Consider the following 17383-nt stretch of genomic DNA (forward strand, 5'->3'; position numbering starts at 1 on the left):
ACGGCACTCAAAAAATACAAAAATACCCAAAAACATTCCCGCCTATTTTGAGTTTTTTTTTTTTTTTTTTTTTTTTTTTTTCTTTTTTCTTTTTGGGTGCCGTAAGTAAATTGAGTTGGCTATTTACATAAAATTAACAAAAAATTGACTATTATACAAAACGCTAAGTCAAATGGTTATATAGCTAAAAGACCCTAAAACAAACAAAAACCATCTTTATTCTCCATACACAGCGCGTTATTTACGAAACCTTCGTATCTATGAATTCTTTTTTTTAATCAGAGCATCTAAATCTAAATGAGATAAGAGATCAAATCGAAACGCTGTTCGGAATCCCGCGGCCGGTCACGCCCGGCCCGGAAGTCGGAAGAAGCAACTCATAAGGCGGAACTCCGGCCCCGTTCCTGTTCTTGAGACGAGCGTCTCTGTTCCTTCCATGGATGGTCTCATCTATCTCTCTCAGCCTGTTCGAGAATCTCTCGAACATATCGAGAATTTCGCGGTCGCCGGTCCAGTGGGCCTTGACCCGGGTCGCCTGACCCAAGTACTCCTCGTCCGGCGAGTGGGTCGACAGCGTGTCCTGAACCGCCATGATCTTCGTGGCCTGAAGCTGGGTCGGGAGAGACGAGAGGAAAGTCCGCTGCGGATTCGAAACGAACCTCTCGTACTCGGGGCTGTTTTCTTGCGGCACAAGTTTCCTCATCAGGGTCGGGCGGTTCGGGACGTACCCTCCGAAAGGGTATTGCCCGAAGTTTATGGCGGCGTGCTGACCCGAGGCGGTCCATATAATTACGGCGAGAATCTCCGAGAGGTCTTTTTCGGTCTCGAGTTTTGGCCACCATGGCTCGTTTCGCTTGTCGGCGTGACCTTTTTCCTTTATCTCGGCCCACCAAGATTGGAGCTCTTCGTCGGTTTTGACTGAGTCGGGATCGGAGTAGAAATGGGATACGTAAGATTTTACCCAATCTTCGATCGCGGCCCATATCAGAAGCCCGTCTGAGGCGTACGGGTAGTCCTCTATCACGAGCTTGACTCCCCCGGGCTTTGTCGGGTCTTCCATAGCCATACCCCTTAAAAAAAACAAAATAAAAAAAAAATAAGATCAAGGAAAATAAAATGCACAATTTCTTATATGTATATATATTATTTATACACACACATATTATTTTTCTTATGTTTTAGACAAGTTTATATGATTCTTCCTTTCGATTCTGTATCGAAACAGAAATTGTTAAGAGTCGAGATTGTACCCAAAAAAAAAAAATTATCTTTCTAAATTAATAGGAGATAAAAGAGTATCTTGTTTCATTTTTTTTAATACCAATTTTACACAAACCAGGGAGATATTATAGAGTGATTTTCAACAAGAAAGATTCTTCTAATGTATCATTTCCGGGTCTAAAAGTCATGTCAAATAGAGATTTTTCTTTTTGGAACATCTTTTGATTGCTATAAAAAGAAAAGGTAAACGAGACGGTTTATACTTATAAAAGGTTTATTTCTTCTTACCGGCGGATGAGAAACCGGGGCAGATGTAATTGATCCGTATTATAGCGTACTATTTTCAACAACTTTTTTTTTTTTTTTTTTGCAACTTTTTCTTAGATAATTATCAACCTATTTTGATCATTTCTAGGTCCAATGAAATTCATAGGTACAGGAAGAAGAGACATTTTTTCTTTCGAATCAATAGCTATAAAAGACAACGTAAAAACGATTTTTTTTTTACCGGCGGATGAGATCTTTTGGAAGTGCCTCCAAGTCGAAGCGCCAGTGAGCGTCGTAAGCGGCGGAGCTGAGCTCCATAGAATACTTCCCGGGGCTAAAGCTCGCCTCGATGATTCCTCCACCGTTGATCAAGCTCTGGCGAGCGAGCGCGTTGATCTCCAAAGTGTATCGCATGTGGGGCCGCAAAAGTTGGTATATCGGGTGCATCGAGCTCAACTGTCTGTTGGTCGCTATGATATACGCTTCCACGCACGCGTGAGTTCTCAGCCTAAAAAAACCCCCACAATTAACTTCACTCTAATTCTCAAGGTAATTAGTATTAGCCCCTAAAACTATAGTACTTGTGTCTTTAAACGGCCTCTATTAGTTATAAATCAAATTCCCATCAACTGTCGGATTTGAAAAGTTTCCTTGGAAATCAAGTAATTCAGGCAATTTTTTTTCGGATAAAAATTTCGCAGAATGACTTGACTAAGCTGATACAATTCACAACTAGTAAAATGTCATTTTTTTTAGGGTGGTAGTAGTTACATAGCCAATTGAAACTAACGGATTTACAAAATAGCCAAGATTTTTCTAATGTTAGTGAGATAACAAAAATTTACAAGAATTCCCCATACTAGTTGTCAATTTCTTTTGTGACCCTATTCATAATACATTGTCAATATTTTTCTGGACAGTGTCAAAAGTATTTTTGGACAACCTAAGGTTATTAAAACTTACGACTTTGACTATGACTGTTTTGTTAATCAACTAGTTTCAAATGGCTATTTTGTAAAATAAAAAAAAAATAAAAAATTACCCTTTTTTCTGTATAAATCGCGAAGCGAAATTATGCAACTACCGTAATAAACAATGATTCACTTTTTTTTTTTTTTTAATATTACCAATGATTGACTAGTTGGTGGACTCCGGCGTCGTTATTGCAGACTATTTTGTAAAATAAAAAAATAAAAAATTACCCTTTTTTTCTGTATAAATCGCGAAGCGAAATTATGCAACTACCGTAATAAACAATGATTGACTTTTTTTTTTTAATATTACCAATGATTGACTAGTTGGTGGACTCCGGCGTCGTTATTGCAGACATGGGCTTTGGCGAGTTTCCAAATCCAGTGAGTTGTGGCGTCGTGGCCGTGAGTGTGAACGACTTTGTTTCTTAGCGACGAAGGCGTTGGAGGGAGCGAGAGCTCTATGGCTATCGGCCTCAGAGAGTCCGTGTGGATATCGGGTTTGAAGAGGATTGTTCTCGAAGCGTAGCATTTTCTCCCCGGAAGCGAGTTCATTCTCTCCAAGAACGGTAAAAGCATGTCGTGGTAGTCAAGTATGAACAGCCTCTTCTCTTCCATCGCCTGAATCGCCGACAAATATAATCAAGTATTTGTCATTTTCATAAATTATTCAACTTTTTTTTTAATGAATAAGTGGTTTGATGACCATTTTACTCTTGATAATTATTTTAAGGGTCTTTTAACTATATAGCCATTTAACTTATAACGTTTTGTAGAATAGCCAACTTTTTTGTAAATTTTCTGTAAATAGCCACCTCAACTAATTTACGACACTCAAAAAGAAAAAAAAATAAAAAAAATAAAAAAACCAAAATAGACGTGAATGTTTTTCGGTATTTTTGTCTTTTTGAGAACCGTAAATAAGTTGAGGTGGCTATTTACAAAAAAATTTATTGGCTATCTAGCAATTCTTAGACTTTCGGTGGCTAGACCGAAATGACACTAAATATAATATAAAAGTTCAGAGATTCCTTTGACAAACCTTTTCTATGCTCATTCCGTTGATCTCTCGCTCGATCAGTTCCTTTGTCAGATTAGACTCCGGCGAGCCATAGATTGCAGGGTCTAGTTTGCTCAGAATCGGAAACTCCTGCAAAATCCCGACTTTTCACAAATTAGCATTTTTTTTAAAACAAATATTTTAATAATTGGCTAAAATTTTCATCCAATTTATACCCTCAAGAGCTCGATGTTCACCGGATTAACACCGGCCAAACACTGCCGTGCAAACTCGTGGTCTCTCAACCAAGCAAACCGATCCTCTGAAAACAAACACCGACGAAACTCAAGCCCAAGAAAAACTTAAGAAAAAAAAATGGATTAGCAAACAAGTATGTACGTACTTCTTATAACGGCGGGGATTTCGTACTTGAAGAGCCTCTCTTTGACGGTGAGAATTTGCTTCACGATATCGTCGGCGATTGGAAACCGAGTGATCTCGTTGTTGTCGTCGTCGTTTCTCAAGAGGAAACCATCGTTGTAGAGCTTGTCAATGTCGGTGAAGCACGTGAAAGGGATGTCAGAGCTCGACAGAGTTGCGGCGATGGAAGGTATGAGATTGTGAAGAAGGGCTTTGAGCCTCCCGGCCGAGAAAGTGCTTTGCTTTATCTCATCGAATGCCTCGTCTCTCGGGACGTAAACCGGGTAAGGCTTCTCGATTCTGCTCTCCGAACGAGGGTCTACTCGAGAAAAATAAAATAAAATTAATGTTCACTCCTCAAATACGAAGAGTATAATATAGAGAAATTGCCCCATATGCCGGATGTAGCGGGAAAACTTTGGTAACCGGGAGTAATGCGAAATGTATAATTTCCGAGGTGCTTTTATTAAATTTTTCTTTTTCATAAATGTTATTTTTTTTTTAAATGATTATATTTTTTTATATGCAAAAGGAAAATTTTTAGAAAGGCCACCCCTAGTAAAACTATTTTTCATATTTCAGACTTAGCTTAAGCCCCTCATTCAAGTACCAATAGTTATTTAAATTCTTTTTTCCATTTTACATTAAAAAAATTCATATTAGCCCCCCTAAGAAACGGAAATTTCATCTAGCTCCTTCCCTCGGCCGAGCCACATGAGGCCCAAAATTATATGATGTTTTCTTATATACCCCTTACATGTTTTTTTTTTTTAGATGCTCTCTAAAAAATGAAACATTGTCTATCACTTATATATTTTCTTTAATTGAAAAGATTGTATATAATGTGTATAAATACCTATACTATTCGGAGCTCGGCCGGTTCTGCATCGCCTAGGATATGGCCTTTTCTCGCCCCCGACGACCGGTCTAGCAATCTCTTCCTTCTCGGGATTTCCGAGATCGTTATACACATCATAGTCGTATATCCTCTCGTGTGCCTTTCTCTCTCCCATCCCATCCCCTCGGACACTCACCAACTCTTTCTTTCTTAGTTCTCGAAGACCTTGCGGCGTTTTACAAGGCAAATAGGCCTATAACAATACTCGAATAAAAAAAAATCAAAATTTCCGGAATAATTAAAAAAATGGTATAACTAAATAGTTAATTGAAACTACTAGATTTGTAAAATAGCTAAGCTTGTCTAAAATAAGTGAAATAGTCAAAGTTTACAAAAATATGAACTTGTCAATAAATTTTTTGACGATGGTAAATTGCTTATATGTAGAGTCAATATTAGTGCAAAAAATATATATTGACAATGTAACTTTGGCTATTTTGTTAATCAATTAGTTTTAAATGGTTATTTGTTTAGTTTAAGAAAAGAAAAGAAAAGAAAAATGCACACAAAATAACAACAACAACAAAAAAAACAGTTTTTTTAATTTTTCTCACTTGATTCTTGAAGATGACTCGGCTTTCGGGGCTGTTCTTGCTCGAGTGAACCCAAGTATTGGCGGGAAAAAACACGGGGCCTCGTTCGAATCCGTGGACCACAACGCTGAGTAGATAAAACTCTTTCCCGTGGAGATTGGTGACGAGGATCGCTCCCGGGGACCCGAAATCTCCTCGGACGCTGACATCAGCGGCGAATTCGACCACGTTCGACGAAGAAGAAGTCTTCTTCGGAAGCCATCCTCGGACACACGTTTCCACGCTTTTTCCTGATTCGGTCACTTCACAGCACCAAATTCCAACCAAACACATATGAGTGAGGTTCGTTTTAACAGAGAGCTATCTTAACAAATACTTTGGTTTGAGGTTGTTAAGAGAGTCTGAAATCTTTGGTCTGTGTTAGACAATGCTGATACAGAATTTTCACGTGTGATATAAGTTTTAGAGGCCACTTCTTCTGAGTTGCAATATGGTAAAGTTCATTTCTTCAACTGGTTTTATTTCTTCATTAAAAAAAAATTAAAAATGAAAAAAAAACTGGTTTTACTTCTAAATATCCGAAGAAAAGTTACAATTTTTCAGTTAAGAACCATGTGAGTTGCAATATGGTAAAGTTCATTTCTTCAACTGGTTTTACTTATTCATTTAAAAAAAAAAAAAAAAAAAACACACACACACACCTTGTTTTACATCTAATTATCCGAAGAAAAGTAGCATTTTTTTCAGTTAAGAACCATATGCTGAATATAAATATAATGAACTCCATTTAGAACAATTAATTGATGGCTAACCATAAAATTTTATGCTTAATTGCCAAAATATATTAAATAAAAATATTGCAATATAGTCCAAAGAAAAAGTGGTCCTTTATGTTGCGCTATAATGAGAAAGTGTGTTTGTAATAAAGACTGATAAACGGCGACACTGAAAGAAATTGAATAAAGTTAAAAGAAATAAAAAAATAATAATAATAATAATAGTAATTACCAGGATCAAGGTGATCACTAATGAGTTTGATCCGAATCCCTTGACCAATCCCATTCATGAAATACTCCCACTGATCTTCAACCTTGTCGCTCAGCTTCTCCTTCATCTTCTTCCGAATTGTCAAAACTACCCTCGCCTCCGTCTTCTTTCCCGCGTCGGACTCAGAGGACGACGACGACGATGACGTCATCCCCACAGACCCGTTTACGTCTTTTCTCGGCGCGGGAACAGAGCTCTCCACCGTTTTGTCTCCGCTCCTGATCGCAGCCGTGATCACCGATCGTGACCGTAACAAGCTGCCTCTGCTGGCTCTCCAATTGGAAGGCGACACGTGGATGGGGAGGGACTCTCCGGTCCGCGGCGTTGACCGGGACATCAGTGACGTCGGCGACGTGGTGTTGACCGAGAACATCTCTATCTGTTTCTGTGTTAGTTTAGGCTGATTCGTTGGAAATGGATTTGTATGAGAGCTTAGAGAAAGAAAGAGAGAAGGAGAGAGAGAGAGAGAGAGGATTCAGTCTCTGTGTAGAGAGTCCTTGTTCTAGTTCGGCTGTTGGACTATATTTTACTGTTTTTTTTTTTCTTCTAAGTTGGAGAGTGAGAGAAGCGCGTGTGTGACACGAACTATCCAATGCGGAGAGAAGTATTAATTTTTTTTTTAAAACATGATGAAAAAAGTTATTTATGACTTTTTTTATTTATTATTAATGACTTGAACTCTTGAAGTTGAACCCAAATCTGGGTGAAACCGTGAAATGCTTGATTAAAGTTAAACTGGTAATTAAAAGAAAAAGTTAACCTGGTAATTAATTATATAAGAGGGAAAAGAATTTGATATTGTTTTTTTATATTATTATTATAATCATTTTGGTCATGTTTTCTCTGATAACCGTGCATCTTGAATTTGATGACTTATTTTACTTTTGAAGCATGTGAGAATACGTGGTTAAATAATTAAACTTTTTAGCTCAATGTTAACCAATCCAATTATGAAAATGAATTCGAGTTACCCTATAGAAAAAAAATCATAAATAAAAAGGTAAAAGGGACTGACATTATACATGCATGATATGTAGATGATAAAAGAGCATGGCTAATAATGAATATCTCTCACATTTATTAACTTATTATAAATATCGTACAGAGCTCGTTTTCATTGCCAGTAACGCGTCATAATGTTAAATAAACTATTAATTATAATATATTGAAGTATGAAAATTTCGTAATTGTTTTTAAAATACATGATTCGTGTATTATCAAATAATAATAACATTTCTTTTAAATTATTATATTTCTGAATTTCGTGAATAGTAAGTGTTTCTCCAAATATGTACCATATAATAATATAACTGTAGATACACTTGCCTAAATCCTAATAAGATATTTGATCACTAGCTAGTAGCCTAGTATATATAATAATAATTCACCAATGCTAATAATTTACGAAACAACTAGTGAAAAGTCGCCACGTATGCAAAGCACGTGTTAACACAGATATGTATCCGAGTCCCATGACCTTGGTGACTTGGATCTTAGTGCTTTTTCCTTATCAAGACGTTTAAGTTTAAATAAATATGTTGTTTAGAAGTAGAACACGCTATTTAATTTATTATATATACGAATTGAGTTCCAATGCCATAGATATATAAAGATAAGATTATATAGAGCTCATAGGGAATAATGACAGCTAACCAACTTGTTTATAATTATATATATGAACGTTACCATTTTTATTTCAACTGCAAGCCAAAGACATATAAAGTAATTTATTTTTTTACCTAATTCTATAAAATGCATCAATTGACTTGCTCTTTTATTATTTAAATTATATGTCATACCGAGAGATTTTGTCGCCATGATGCAATGTATTTGTAACATTTTATATTAAAATCAAAACCGTAGAGTTTGAATAATTCATTCACCAATTGACTCTAATCCATGGCTTTGATCAAACAAATCACTAATTTTGAACATGGGGTCAAATATTCGTCGTCGATATTATATATATATATATATATATATATATATATATATATATATATATATATAACTGTGTTGAAAAACGAAATAAAAAGAGGAAAATTGCATTACTACTTTATGTCACCTTCAATATAAACATAGTCCGCATTATTTGTCCCACCATGATATTTTGCAATCTAAAGGAAGAAGAAGAAAAAACATACATTTTCTGTGTGTGGTTGTGAATTGTGAGTCGAACTAGTACAATTATGCAAAGCTTATTATCATCAATAAATAAAAAGATAAGAGTAATCTAAATTTTCACGTAGTAATTGCATAGAGATTTTTAAGTTGATGCAAATTGACGAATTTAAGAACTAAAATTATATATCAACTTGAATAGACGCGATATAACAAAAAATTAAGCCAAATAAACAAACGAAAGTCTAAAAATTGCTAAATAGTCAAACTTTTGTAAATTTTTTATAAATAACCACCTCAGTTTATTTACGGTACTCAAAAAGACAAAAATATTCAAAAATATTTCCGTCTATTTTGGGTTTTTTTATTTTTTTTAGTGCCGTAAATAAATTAAAATAACTATTTATAGAAAATTAACAAAAAAAATAAACTATTATACAAAATGCTGGTTTGACTATATAGCTAAGATATCCGTAATATTATTCTACGTCCAGAGGCAGGCTACGTATATAATTTCTTTCACGTGTATCTGACATATCATATTATATAAATAGCTAGTAAAAATAAACTGTCTAGGTACGGGACTGAAAAAAAAATCCGACTCAAAATAAATTATCTTACTGCCAAAAATAAAATAAAAATAAAAATGACTCGATTATCCAGCAATCCCAATCCACATGCTGGTCCTTCCCTGTCCATTTGACACTAAATAAATGGCCTCAACAATGGCCGCCAAAGTGGAATGAAATGACATCCAATACTAAAAGCTTCCAAACTGATTGTGAACCAATATCATCATGCCCAAAAACTATTCTTGAAAAGACCACACATAAAAAATAAAATAAAATAAAAAAAATAATAAAAAAAAAATAATTCCACATCTTTCATAGAACACACGACGTAACATAGAGTAATCCTAGTATTCAATTCCAATACGATAAAAAAAAAAAAAAAAAAAAAATGAAAAAAAAACGTGTGTGGGTGGAGAGAGAGAGGACCTTTTGTGCTTATGATTTCAGACAACTAAAGCAACGCCATTTCTGTGGTCACTTTCAATACAGAACACAAAATTCATATTCTTTACAAACACAAGTGTTTGCCTTAGATACAATCATACAAACAAATATTTCTACGTGCCCATTCAACAGGTCATATATCTTCTCAAAAGTATAATGTATATAGTTGACAACACAAATACAAATAGATGATTTAGTATGAATAGTGAAAAGAAAAAGCTAGCTATCTTGAAGTAAAATTTTCTTTAATCTTAAGAGCTCGATTTCCGTTAGTTAATACAGAAACATAGACATCTCAAATCTCCTCTTTCTAGTCATTTTACAATTTTTGTTAAGAGATGGATTAATAAATAAATAAATAAAATCTTCAAAAATAGATTATACCCTTTAGAGCTTACTTTTTTCCTTTCCGAGCAAGAAACCGTTCCCGGGCAGCCTGTATTCTGTCTTCACGATCATCTATAGCTAGCGAAGCCTCTTTCTCCGCCAAGCCTGGCTCTTTTTCATCGGCTGTCTCTTCAACGCGCTCGATCCCACCACTACAGACAAGATGAATATCGAACCCGTCTATGTCAATCCCACAATATCTTGACTACACAAAAAAAAAAAAAAAATCTTTATTGAATAGCTTACCTTAGCTTGTTGATATTAAGTTTATTAACCTTGTCTATGACCGGCATAACCCACTTGACATCGACACAGCAAACGGTACGCAAGTACGGGCGAGTAGTCGCAATAAGCTCGTGGTACAGAATGTAGTCCGGGTACTTCCCATCTTCGTCCTGTTTCAGCGCAGTAGAAGGATGGACCTACAATAGAAAGCGGGTTTTTATTTACAATCGATGATTTTGATTGTTATCAAGCGACATGAACCACGATTTCGTTTGATTATAGGGACCATTAAACATCTAATTCAAGGACGTACCTGAACTACTTGAGGCTTGAAGCCTAGTGTTCGATATCCGTTGTGATATACCATTCTCTCGGCAAGCTGGTTTGCGTAGCCGACGCATAAAGCTTTCCTCAGCTTATAGTAATCTTGTTCGCTCTCTCTACGACGCCTGTTTGTATGTACATCTAACGGTCCTGCTTTCCAGAACCGAAATGATATACTAGTCAGAAAGAATAGCTCGTTTCAAAGAAAAAAAATTATACATATAAAAAGGCTTATTCAATTTCTATTTCTTTATTTGTGTACGGAGTGATGTTTTGTTCACAAGGGCATCGTGGTATGAAATGTGTGTCAATGTAATCTCTATTTTTGGAGCTCGCGGAGATGTAGCTTGCTTAATTACCCTTTGCAACTTTCTGCATAATTTGACACAGCTGTTTCCGAACATCCTTGACAAACACCATTCCTCTCACCTGAGGAAGTAAAACATGTTATATTACAACACAAACATAGGTAAATCCATCAAACAAAAACAATATATGCTCTTTGCTGTAACAATATGATCGGTATAATTGGTAGAAAAAAAATGCGTAGGTGGGCACACCAACATATTAAAAAAAAAAAAATTAAAAAAAAAGTACCTGCAAGCCATTTTCCTTGCACCACTCGATATCATAGTTGTTTTGGTGCCATGACTCAAAGATTTGTAGCAACTGGATATGATCACCCCAACCGGAACCATCGGGAAGGTCCAACTGATCATGTTTCCTCTTCTTCTCACTATCGTTCTTATCTGTATGTTTGCTGGGAATATAGGTAAAATAGAGCATTTTTTTTAAACCACGTAGCGGTTATCAGCACAATCTAGGAACATTATAAAAAAAATAAAAAAAACTATGCGAGCATCATTCTTAGTGAATGTGATTGGAAAATCTTGAATGTACCTACGGCCAGGAAGCAATGAAGTTTCAGCAGATAACATAGCGGCAACAGTCAAAGCTTGGGACAAGCAATTGTATTCATTCGCCTCCATCAAGGTTCTAGAGAGTGAAGGTTCTAGAGGAAGCTCTGCATCACATCAACATAAGCATCATCATTGCAATCATTATTTCTATATATAAGAGTTGATATTACATTCAATTCTTCCAACACAAAGCACATATACATATATATCGTGTGTGCACATAGCTAGACATATAAAATCCATTAAAAATGCCCAAGCAAAAAAAAATTACCCTGTTAGAAATGCAAAATTAAAAATATTTATATACAAACTTTAGTATTTCAGAAATACAAATGTTAAAACTAAAACTTTCAAGTCTGAGGAAAGCCTGTGATTTTAAATTCTCAAAACAGATCAGTAACAAGAAGTTATGTCCACCCATACCAAATTTCGATTTCTTTATGACAAATTTAAACATTTGACCCGGCACAGAGGGGTAAAAAAAAAATATATCAGTGTCATTTTTTTAAGAGGAATATATACTAATATAATATTGTACATGATGAAAAAAATTGTCATTTTTTTCACCCCACAAGGTGTAGAAGGGATATTAAAGTCAATGCCAGCGTGAGTCATATCTAAGTTTCGAAACACTGTCAGAGGCGTACTTGAATTTTCAATACATAAGACTTGACAATGAAATGTTGAGGAATCCTCTGTAAGAAAAATCTTAGTACTTATTAAGGGTTACCAAATTTTGCTGAAAATTTTATATGCTCTTCAGCTTAAGGAAAAATGCACTCAGTATGATTTAGAGCTACTATTCGAAATGTGGATCAGATTGTTACCGGCCATTGTTCGTCCAATCGGCGTGATCAATCCATTTTCGTCAATAGCATCAATAAGATATAGCTGCTTTAGAGCATCTTTTAAACTTTCAGCTGCCACGGCAACAAGAAAATTCATATAAAAAATACAGAACTTGCAATTGCATCCGTTACGAGTAAGATTATGAACGTGAAAATAAATATCACAAGAATTAATGCTCACGTGAAGGGGGATCGAGAAAATCAAATTTAAGAATATCAAGATCCGAAAGGTCCAAGGATTTCAAATAAAGAACAGTTCCGGCCAGAGAAGATCTCTGTATCTCCGGAACTGTCACATCAAGAAACTCTTCATTGTACATCTCAGAAGGATATAATCGATAGCATTTCCCAGGACGCGTTCTTCCAGCTCTCCCTGAACGTTGATTCGCTTGTACTCTGCAATTGAAACCCCCAAATCCATTTAGATTTTGTGTATATATGATATTCTTTATCCAATTGAAACAACTGATTACCAAATAACTACTGAAAACAAGATTCTGGAAGAATAAATCCCCGATAGGCAACTAGACTGTATTGTACCCAATTTTACATTTCATCACATTCACACTACAAAATCTTCCGAAAAATAAAAAAAATAAAAATAAATGAACCATGCGTGCAAGCACTGGAGGAGACAGTAAGAACGAGGAAGGGCATATGCCCCGTCCCCGAAATTTTAAAAGATTTACATTTTTGTGTCTACTTTTCTAATACTCTTTTCCACTTTAGTCCGAATTTATATATATATATATATATATATATATATATTTTACAATAATCCCCCCTGAAGTTTATATATGGACGTAATCGATAACAAGTGGATTGAACTATCAAGACAGAGTTTCTTACTTGCTGATTTGGACAACGTCAAGGGAATACATCCCAGTTGATGGATTGTATTGCCGTTGCTTCACATAACCAGAATCTATGACGTATCTATCATTTGTGATAACATTGTCAACAAAACAGACTATATATCTGACATAAATAAAGAATACAAAAAGCACAAAAAGAAAAAAAAAAATCGGAAGTACATGAGCAGCTAACTCTTACACAACACCGTCAACAGTCAATGAAGTCTCAGCAATGTTTGTGGCTACAATTATTCGCCTACAGTTGGGAGGAGGAGGACTAAATACGCGTACCTATAGGTTCAGCAAATATTAGCCTCTAGGGAAATAAAAATTGGTCCGAAATATCAAGACATCAACACCACAGAAAAAAAAAAATAGAAAAAATAACCACTTGCCTGCATTTCTGGAGGTAAAGATCCATGAAGAGGAAGAATTACAGCATCGAGGCATGATCCTTCTTCAAGACTCCTTATCTTATCTTCTAATTTCAATACCAACTTATCTATATCATCCTATGAGCAAAAAAAAAAAAAAAAAAACTTATCCTTAAGTGCAAGCATTGAATCATAAAACTAAACCAGGATTTCAAAGAGGGATATCGTACCTGGCCAGTCATAAATATCAAAATATCTCCTTCTGGTTCCCGAACATGTATATCTATCAAGGGATTAACTGTTAGAGCTCGATATACATGCCTCATCTACAAAGTGCCCAAATTTTCTCTCAAATTCGCAACCGAATCAAAATTAGTGTTGTACACAACAAACCCCGGTCTTACCAAGAGCTTTTTTCATAGACGAATCAACATAGCTTTTCGGTCGTTCGATGCTGTAAATTATCTCCACGGGGTAGAGCTTCCCTGGTACTGAAAGCACCGGACAGTTCGAGAAAAAACTCGATACTTTATCACCGTCGAGAGTTGCAGAAGTGATGAGAACTTTCAAATCCGATTTGCGTCTCGTGATCAGACGTTTCATTAGCCCCAACAATATGTCTCTAAAACAATCAAGGCTTTCTAAGCTTCTAATACAAGAAATGCTCTACAATAAATGAATACTGAGAATGGACTGATTTAAAATTCAAAAAGGCCTTACGTGTTTAGACTTCTCTCGTGAGCTTCGTCGAGTATTATCACGGAATACTGAGAAAGCTCTGGATTAGCCAAACTCTCCCGAAGAAGAACTCCGTCAGTTAAATATCTGAGAAATTTTAATTTGAATAAAGCATTAATGGAAAACTAAGCTAACATGAATAAACTACAGAATCGAATTCAAAATCCAGCGATTTACTTTATACTGGTTTTCTCCGAAGTTCTATCTTCGAATCTTATTGCATATCCAACTTCTTCTCCGAGACGAACATTGAGCTCCTGAGAAACACGCCTGTGGACAGTGAAATTGAATAAAAAAACGAAAGGAATTGAAGAATAAAACCCTAGCGGCTTAAAATATACTCAATTCTGAGTTTCTTTCCGATCTTGACCTCGATACTGAGACGGCGGCGACTCGGCGGGGTTGAGTCACAGCGACGATTCCGGTCTTGGTGTAGCCTCTTCTGTGAAGCATCTGAGAGAGCTGAGTGCTTTTTCCAGACCCTGTCTCTCCGATAACCACAACAACTTGGTTTCGCTCGACTGTGTCGATAATTTTATCTTCGAATTGGACAATCGGAAGATTTGCCGCCATTGATGAGACCGTACGAAACTCCTAGCTTGAACTTTAGCGCCAATGAGACTGAATCGAAGCTTGGGACTTTTCACGGACAAATATTGACAAAACTAAGGTTAGTACGGGTGTTTTAGCTGAATAGTGAATTAAAAGTTAAAAATGTGTAAGCAGGTTTTAAATCAGAAAAATAGCATACAATTTTTTTTTAAGTGATATATTGTTTATATAAATTGTCAAAAAAAATTAATCACAATGTTAAAAAAAATATATAATTTTAACTATTCTATTGAAAATTTGAAATTTTAACTATTTTATTAATTAATTAGTTTCAAAATCTATTTTATATTATTTTTTCTAATGATATCAACTTATGGTATATTGTCCCACATGGGGTACAAGATTAAGTTTAACCGGGAAAAGTGGTTATATAAGGGTAAAGGAAATCTAAAACAAACTAAGATTGATTTTAGCTTAGGCCAATGTAAATGTTAAGATAATTAAAGATGGATAGGAGGTATATTACGTTTAATTTGTGCTCAATTTATATACTTTAAATGCGTGAGGTCTATTACGTTTTAATTTGTGCTCAATTTATGTTCTTTAAATGCGTGAGCTTCGAATCGATTTGTGCTCAATTTATGTTCTTTAAATGCGTGAGGTTCGATTCGAATTGATAAATTTAGGGATTTTGATGAAACTAGGTGTAAAAAAGTCAGTAGACTTTTTTGGACTTTTTTAAAAATATCAGCAATAGGGTCTCTTAATTTGATTTGATTTATGTAATTACCATTATACCTTTATTGATTTTTTAATTACTTTTTATAAAGAAAAACTAAAAAATCATGCATACTCTCTCTCCTTCTTACTATTTATTCGTTTCTTGGTCCATTGATTCCCATACTCGTCTCTCTCTCACTTGGCCGCCGCCCCTCGTCTCTCTCCACTTCACGACCGTCCCTCGTCTCTCTCTAACTTCGATGTCGTCCCTCGTCTCTCTCTCAATTCGCCGTCGTTCCGTGAAAATGTGAAACGGTATTTTGTCTCACTTCCCGGGCGTTGTGACAATAGTGTTCTGTCTCACTTCCACTGGCAGTGCTGGTTGGCGAGCTGCCATAGGACTCTCCGAGCACGACGTCAACACTGCTTGCATAACCAATCTTCTCGCTTATGTCGCAGAGGTTGTTGTTGTCTTGCAAAAAAAAAAAAAAAAAAAAAAAACTATATGAACAAAATAGATCATGTGAATATTTGGTAATTGAAGCAAAAAAGTTGTCGTGTGGATGAGGGAGGATTTTTATGTCGTAGCTGGACATGAACTTCAAGCAGGTGTTCTGGTTTTTCGATCACAGAACAGTGTAGAACTTGTTTTGATTTTTTTTCTTTTGGTGAGCAGGCTAGTTGTTTGGTTTTAGGTTGCGTGTTTGTATATATATATTTTTTATGATAATAAGAAAGATTATGAAGAAATATGAGTTTTGACCAATTTATCCATGTTTTCATTCTAATGCCGTTAAATATTAGACAGATTGAGAACTTTTGTTATGTTTTGAAATTTTAAGATAAACGTTTGACACAAATCAAAATTGCGGGGGCAAATTGTCAATGATGCAAAAGTTCAGAGGGATTTTGTATAATTAATCCTTTATTTTTATAGACAATAATAAATATGATAAAATAAAATAAAATTCTTAGTTGTGGCAATTTCTCTCATAATTTTGGAATAAAATTCAACTAATGGATTTTAGTCTAAAAGTTTTTACATGAACATAATTTTGATATTATTCTAAAAAAACATGCGTCACTTTTGATATTTCACTCATATTTTCAAAACATTTCACCAATAACCGTTTTTTTTTTGGACAAAAATACACTCATGTTTCAAAAATGTAGTCAATAATTATTGACATCTGATAACTAATTATTGAAATCTGCTCGACAACTATTGAAATCCGGTTAATTCTTATTGAAGTCTAATTACCTGTTATTGAAATCTGGTCAATAATTATTGAAATATGATCAACAACTATAAAAATCTTATTAATTATTATTGAAATCTGGTCAACAACTATTATAATTAGATTAATTATTATTGAAATCTGATTAACTGTTATTGAAAACGATTATTTATAAAAATTTAAAAGTTTAACAATTAATATTGAAAATAATTACAAAAAAAATGGCTACTTTCGACTATTTCAATTTTCAACAAATATAAACTAGACGTTAGTTACTGGACATATATAAAATGAATCACCACAAGCGAGGGATATTAGCCGTTCTTTACTTCTTTATTGGTAAAAAAAGAAGATGTCAATTCCACATCTAATACTTCTTTATTAATCTACAAACACAATCTCAAGTGTCTTTAGCTACTTGTGTATGTAGAAGATATATTAGATCATCTTTAATGATAAGCTAATGTCAAATTAGCTTATCATGCCACATAAGTCATAGCAAAATACAATTAATTTAAGCTAAATCATCCACAATGGTAAGCTAATTTATCATCTTGCTTAAGTTTATCCCACTTGTCATTTTCTTTTTTTGTTTATTTTTTTATTCAATTTCCACTTGTAAAAACTATAATTTTTTTTTTTATTAAAAGTTGTATAATTCAATTTATTAGGCCAAATGAAGAACATGTAATTTTTTTAAGAAAACAAT

General features: G+C 34.8%; 2 protein-coding genes across 2 annotated transcripts; both read right to left on the bottom strand.

The window, feature by feature from the left end:
* Positions 1-82: 82 nt before the first annotated feature.
* LOC149403522 (lipoxygenase 6, chloroplastic-like) lies at positions 83-6871 on the bottom strand. Its single transcript, XM_089608999.1, has 9 exons — positions 6319-6871; positions 5332-5612; positions 4736-4970; positions 3863-4198; positions 3696-3781; positions 3502-3609; positions 2773-3080; positions 1730-1996; positions 83-1070 (listed from the first exon to the last, which is right to left on the bottom strand). The coding sequence occupies exons 1-9, from the start codon at positions 6728-6730 to the stop codon at positions 311-313; spliced, it is 2793 nt and encodes a 930-aa protein (XP_089465125.1). The 5' UTR covers positions 6731-6871; the 3' UTR covers positions 83-310.
* Positions 6872-9559: 2688 nt separating this feature from the next.
* On the bottom strand, positions 9560-14834 carry LOC149403523 (RNA helicase family protein). The gene is made up of 16 exons (XM_089610011.1): positions 14535-14834; positions 14342-14434; positions 14147-14251; positions 13831-14048; positions 13657-13709; positions 13448-13564; positions 13252-13343; positions 13048-13134; positions 12380-12594; positions 12178-12270; positions 11331-11454; positions 11028-11190; positions 10790-10859; positions 10420-10580; positions 10128-10303; positions 9560-10033 (listed from the first exon to the last, which is right to left on the bottom strand). Exons 1-16 carry the CDS (start codon positions 14735-14737, stop codon positions 9889-9891), a joined length of 2115 nt encoding a protein of 704 aa, XP_089466137.1. The 5' UTR covers positions 14738-14834; the 3' UTR covers positions 9560-9888.
* Positions 14835-17383: the final 2549 nt, after the last annotated feature.

Source organism: Urtica dioica, chromosome 3, assembly GCF_054948205.1.
Source record: "Urtica dioica subsp. dioica isolate 48M chromosome 3, U.dioica_male_clone48M_v1_H2, whole genome shotgun sequence".
NCBI classification, from domain to species: domain Eukaryota; kingdom Viridiplantae; phylum Streptophyta; class Magnoliopsida; order Rosales; family Urticaceae; genus Urtica; species Urtica dioica.

Excerpts from the sequence above, each read along its gene's own strand:
- LOC149403522 (XM_089608999.1), bottom strand. The coding sequence starts at position 6,730 with ATGTTCTCGGTCAACACCACGTCGCCGACGTCACTGATGTCCCGGTCA. Across the intron at positions 4,199-4,735 it reads CCGAGCTCCGAATAGTATAG|ACCCTCGTTCGGAGAGCAGA; the intron begins GTATTTATACAC and ends TTTCTCGAGTAG. Across the intron at positions 3,081-3,501 it reads ACGGAATGAGCATAGAAAAG|GCGATGGAAGAGAAGAGGCT; the intron begins GTTTGTCAAAGG and ends TCGGCGATTCAG.
- LOC149403523 (XM_089610011.1), bottom strand. The coding sequence starts at position 14,737 with ATGGCGGCAAATCTTCCGATTGTCCAATTCGAAGATAAAATTATCGAC. Across the intron at positions 13,135-13,251 it reads TTGACTGTTGACGGTGTTGT|ATACGTCATAGATTCTGGTT; the intron begins GTAAGAGTTAGC and ends CACAAATGATAG. Across the intron at positions 12,595-13,047 it reads GACGTTGTCCAAATCAGCAA|AGTACAAGCGAATCAACGTT; the intron begins GTAAGAAACTCT and ends TTTCAATTGCAG.